Genomic DNA, 5,683 nt, shown 5'->3' with positions numbered 1-5,683 from the left:
CAACATGGTGAAGTCCCATCTTTACTAAAAATACAAAAAATTAGCCAGGCGTTGTGATGCATGTCTGTAATCCCAGCTACTTGGGAGGCTGAGGCAGGAGAATCCCTTGAACCCAGGAGGCAGAGGCTGCAGTAAGCCGAGAGATCATGCCATTGCACTCCAGCCTAGGCAACAAGAGCGAAAGTATTTCTGGAAGAAGAAAAGCAGCTATCACCAGTCTAGTAATGCTATGTCTTCATTCCAGTATGAGCTGGATACCTACTAAGAATCAAGCATTGCCATTCTCTCATGAAAATGGAATTTATTTTTTTATTAGGATGCTCACAGAACACATGAACCAGCACTAGTGTGATAAAGAGTACATCTGACCCACACTGTGGTACAACACAGGGGAAGGGCTCTCAGAACTGGTGCCAAGTGTCCATGAAAGAAAGTCCCATTCTCCAGAGGAAGGTTGTTTCTTTGGATTCCATCGTCTCTGCTGCAGCTGCCAGCCAGGTCTTCATGATCTTCCAGGAATCCTTCATGCCAGCACCAGTTCATGTTCTCTGCCCTTGCTACTCCTGACTCTTTCAAGACCCAGGTCAATGCCTCATGGCTCACTCACCCAGGTCACCTCTGGAATCCTGCAGCACATCTCTTTGGTATGCTGCTGCCCTGCCACCCTCAAGGGCATGGTTGGGGGTTGGGGGAGAACATCAACATCAATCACATTACCGAAAGCAAACAGCAGTGGTACATTAGTAAATAATACTTGGACATAACCTAACTACCTCACAGAACACATGCTTCCTCCCCAAATGATACATAATGCCCCAAGAACAAAGAAAACTCCTTGATCACTTTAACAGGTATGAATGATTCTGTGTGCCAGGCACAAGGGATACACAATGAATGGTGTTTAATTCCACTATACTCTGCACACAATAGGAAGCTAGTGGCTAAAAGCTGAAACTAGGTCTCTATGCTGGCTCCATCAGCTTTCTCCTGACTCTTTCTGCCTTTGAATGGTGCCACCACCCTGCTTCAGCCTGTTCTGAACATTTGTTCGTTTTTCAAAAGGGAGGATAAAAGGATGAAGGATGGCAGAGAGAGGGAGGAAAGGAAGGGGGAAAACAACCCTATAAAACAGAACAAAAACACCACAAAAATCCAGAAACCAGATTTAGTACTACAACATTTTATAACAATAGAGAATAGCTGAAACTATTACATGCTAACACAAACAATATGATACACAACCTCGGGGGAGAATTTGGCAGGGAGCACGTGGCAGAGGCCACAGGTTTAGACCAAGAGCCTTTCAATGGACTGCTGAATGGACTGGATCTGCTGTTTCAGCTGTGAGCCTTCTTTGATGGTGACAGAACAAGCGATGACCGGCCTGGAGACCCCACAGGCTCTCCCCAGGGCCTGCTTGGAGCGCACAAACACATAGGGCACATTCTTGTCTTCGCACAGCAGCGGGAGGTGCAGAATGATCTCCAGTGGCTCGGCATCTGCAGCCATCACAATGAACTCAGAGATGCCCCTATTGAGGGTTTTGGTGGCTGTGGGGAGAAGGATGTGAAGCTAATAGGTGATGTGGGCATGGGCAGGGCAGCCACAACAAAGCAATTTCCAGAAAAAAATTACAGGTACAAGAAAACTGGGCAAAATGCCTAGGCACATACAATTATGAGAGCGGCCCTGGGATATGACAAAGGATTCAAACACAATGGCCTCTTCTGAAACCCTGCATTAAACCCACCACTTACCTTCAAAACATGTCCTGAATCTCACTGCTTTTTTTTTTTTTTTAGATGAGTTTTGCTCTGTTGCCCAGCTGGAGTGCAGAGGTACAACCTGAGCTCACTTCAACCACCACCTCCTGGGTTTAAGTGATTCTCCTGCCTCAGCCTCCCAAGTAGCTGGAATTACAGGCAAGTGCCACTGTGCCCGGCTAATTTTTGTATTTTTAGTAGAGACAGGGTTTCACCATGTTGTCCAGAACTCCTGACCTCAAGTGATACACCCACCTTGACCTCCCAAAGTGCTGAGATTACAAGCTTGAGCCACTGTGCGCGGCCTAATCTGTCCACTTGTTTCTACTCCTCTGCTACACTAGTCCAAGTCACCATCATCTCTTTCCTTGTCAACTGCAACAAACTCCCACCAGCAAGAATTAGTATATTAATAATACAGTACTTCTCAAGGTATCTGTGACCGAGAGTCAGAGTTTTACTATCTCAATCTGCCATAATCAATACTTCTAGAAAGCTCACCCAACATGTGACTCACCATGCAAGTTCAACAACCCACAGCACCATTTCAGATGCATACTATCCTGACTGCTTGCCTCTGTGGCTCACTCCAAATACTCTGCATTCATGCTGGAGTACTCGACAAGGGAATACACTCCAGAGCTACACTGCTTGAGTGCAAATGATGGCACTCATTGTCATTTCACAAATGACCTTTAGCATGGTGTTTAACTTCCCTTATATTTATCATCTATGGAGTAACATAGTACAATAATTCTACCTAATAGGATTCTTGAAAGGATTGAACAAGTTAATAAGAATGGGGCCAGGTGCTGTGGCTTGCGCCTGTAATCCTAGCACTTTGGGAGGCCGAGGTGGGTGGATCACCTTAGGTAAATAAAAAAAAAACCAAGACAAACCTGGTAAAAACCAAATAAAAAAAAAAAAAAAAAAGAATAAAAAATAGTAAGAATGATAAGGCTGGGCACAGTGGCTTGTACCCGTATCCCAGCAGTTTGCGAAGCCGAGGAAGGCAGATTATTTGAACCCAGAAGTTTAAGACCATCCTGGGCGACACGGCAAAACCCCATCTCTACTAAAATATAAAAAATCAGCCAGGTGTGGTGGTGTGCACCTGTAGTTCCAGCTACCTGGGAGGCTGAGGTGGGAGGATCACCTAAGCCCAGGAGGTCATGGCTGCAGTGAGCCATGATGATGCCACCGCATTCCAGCCTGGGCTACAGAGTGAGACTGTCTCAAAAAATAATAATAAATAAAAATGGCTGACACATGGTAAATGCAAAGCATGTTCAAAATTTTTCTACTCATTTCCCATTGTACTCACAGAAAAATGTAAACTGCTAACAATGGCCTACATAGTCTCATGTGATCTCCTAGTACCTCTCATCCCCTCACTTAGTTCCAGCCACACGCCAGCCTCCTTAGAATCCCTCAAGCATGCCTTTGCACCACGCCCAAAAATGTTTCTTTCCAACACCCCCATCTGTTCTCTGCTCAAACTTCAACTCCTAAGACAGACCTTCTCTGAATACTTTACCTAAAAAGACCCCACCACTGCCATTCCTATCCCTCTTCTCTACTTTATTCTTTTACAGCATTCTTTACCACCAGACATAAAACCTATGTCTTTCTCCACTGAAATGTACACTCCAAGAAGGCAAAGACTTCGTTTTGTTCACCAATAATCATCAGCCTATACACATGTGCCTGGCACACAGTAGGCAGCCAATAAGTAAGGGAAGAAAGAATACTTGTCACTGAGGCAGAGGTATGGAAAATTGTTGCCTCTTTCTCCCTGAACTCCTAGTAAGCACATTTTGAACTGAAGTCTTGAGCCTGAGCATCTCCAATCAAGGACCTGCCTGTCCTAAGCACCTGCGTGCCTAGCACCATGCAAAGTGTGGCAAGAGGAAATAAGCTTGCTCTGTGTCTATGAGTCCTCATCTACCTGAGGTGTAAGAACTCATGTCCCTGCCCAGCCAAGCTGACCTGACTGTATCAAGTGAGAAGAGAGACCTCCCGGGAGAGCTGGTGAGTCACCCGGCAATGCACCATTGGCCACTGCTATACCAGGCACTGCAGTTACTGCAGTGTGACGAGCAGGGAGGAAAAGACCACCATGATGAGATACAGAGAGTCAGCTTTATCTTCCTTCAGCAACAAAGATGAAAGTGATTCTAATGGTTCTCCTAAATCTCAAACACAATTGACAAAATCTCTCATGTTTCCATTAAAATCTTCAACGACAAAAGAACTCTACCACACCAAACTGCCCAGCATCTGGTAAAGTCAGAGAATTCTGGCTGGGCATGGGGACTCACGCCTGTTATCCCAGCACTCTCGGAGGCTGAGGCAGGTGGACTGCCTGAGCTCAGGAGTTCGAGACCAGCCTCAGCAACAGAGCAAGATTCTGCCTTAAAAAAAAAAAAAAAAAAAGGGCTGGGCACAGTGGCTCACCTGAGGTCAGGAGTTTGAGACCACACTGACCAATACAGTGAAACCTCATCTCTACTAAAAATACAAAATTAACCGGGCATGCTGGTGCATGCCTGTAATCCCAGATACTTGAGAGGCTGAGGCAGGAGAATCACTTGAACCCAAGAAGTGGAGGTTGCAGTGAGCCAAGGTCCTGCCACTGCACTCCAGCCTGGGCAACAAGAGCAAAACTGTCTCAAACAAATAAATAGATCAAAATAAGAAATAAAGTATCATGTATACATAATTATTCTACTAAAGAACAGCATTTTTCTTTTTCTTCTTTTTTTTTTTTTTAAACCAATGGAGGTGGTGCTCCCTTTGGCAGCACATATACTAAAATTGGAACAATACAGAGAAGATTAGCATGGATCCTGCGCAAAGATGACATGCAAATTCATGAAGAGTTCCATGTTTTTGAATAATTGCATCCAAAAAAAAAAAGTTGGAGGGAGAGGTGTAGGGAATGTCTCTGGAAACCAAATAAAATTCATGAATGCTAAGTATCCACAGTATAAAAGATGCTAAAAAGCATTAATATACGTTTCCTTCTAATCGCTCTGGAGAAGTCATACAGTTACTATACAAAGTCTCTACAACTGCTTTCAAATGGCTCAGCAAAAATAAAATTCATTTATAGAGTGTAAAAGAAGGTAAATGTGACAAAATGTTAACAATTTGTGGGTCTAAAAAAATTTCTTAGCCCATCAGCTTTAGCATCTAATGCCAAAATGCTGCTCTTAGGTCCTTCCACTGGTTGCAGTCAAGAGCATCTAGCCCTCCTCCCAAACTGGAAATCTAGACCAGAGGCCCCAGATGGAAACATGCGCCTTTAACATTTCCCCAGAGCACCCTTGTGGCTGCCTTACCCTCATTGGCTCCTTTCCGAAGCTGCTTATAGTTACATGACTGCTGAACAAGGTCCAGTAGTTTCTTGGTGAGGTGGGCATCGGCGAGGGGATAGGCCTTCGGATTCACATCAGCCTCAGTCTAAGTGGGCGAGATAAAAATATCAGTCAAATTGAATAGGAAGTTTTTCTACCTGAGTCACAAAATACTAATCAACAATTGAGAAACAGGGAGCAGCTGCCCTGCTCCCCCATCCTCCAACACACAGAACACCAGGTAGTTAACAATAGCTTTCCCTTTCTACCTTCGGAAAAAAGGAAATACATTATTAGAAATTATACTAAAGCTCAAGTACTTTTGTCTCTTCAGCCGAATGTTCGATAATATTACAGCAAATGGGTTACAAATGGGCTCCATGGCTCAGCATCCACTTGAGTCCATGGGTAATCTGTTTTTTGTTTTTTTTTTAAGACAGGGTCTTACTCTGTTGCCTGGGCTGGAGTGCAGTGGCCTGCAACCTCTGCCTCCTGCCTTCAAATGATTCTTGTGCCTCAGCATCCCAAATAGCTAAGACTACAGGTGTGCACCACCACACC

General features: G+C 44.5%; 1 protein-coding gene and 1 non-coding gene across 3 annotated transcripts in view; one reads left to right on the top strand and one right to left on the bottom strand.

Moving 5' to 3' along the window:
• Nucleotides 1-281: 281 nt before the first annotated feature.
• Nucleotides 282-5,683, bottom strand: part of SNU13 (small nuclear ribonucleoprotein 13) — a 14,026-nt gene continuing 8,624 nt past the window's right edge. For both annotated transcript variants that reach the window (XM_017510328.2, XM_017510327.2), the window contains exons 2-3: nucleotides 5,108-5,228; nucleotides 282-1,550 (exon numbers count right to left, since the gene is read on the bottom strand). In XM_017510328.2, coding sequence (XP_017365817.1) covers nucleotides 1,288-1,550; nucleotides 5,108-5,228 — 384 coding nt within the window. In that variant the 3' untranslated portion in view covers nucleotides 282-1,287. The remainder of the gene's footprint in view (nucleotides 1,551-5,107; nucleotides 5,229-5,683) is intronic.
• Nucleotides 4,551-4,657, top strand: LOC119468467. Its single transcript, XR_005197150.1, has one exon. It is a non-coding gene; the product is annotated as a U6 spliceosomal RNA (small nuclear RNA).

The sequence above is a fragment of the Cebus imitator genome, unplaced genomic scaffold (assembly GCF_001604975.1).
Source record: "Cebus imitator isolate Cc_AM_T3 unplaced genomic scaffold, Cebus_imitator-1.0 Scaffold435, whole genome shotgun sequence".
Taxonomy (NCBI): domain Eukaryota; kingdom Metazoa; phylum Chordata; class Mammalia; order Primates; family Cebidae; genus Cebus; species Cebus imitator.
The sequence above is the reverse complement of the archived record's forward strand: the minus strand, read 5'-3'. Positions and strand labels throughout refer to the sequence as shown.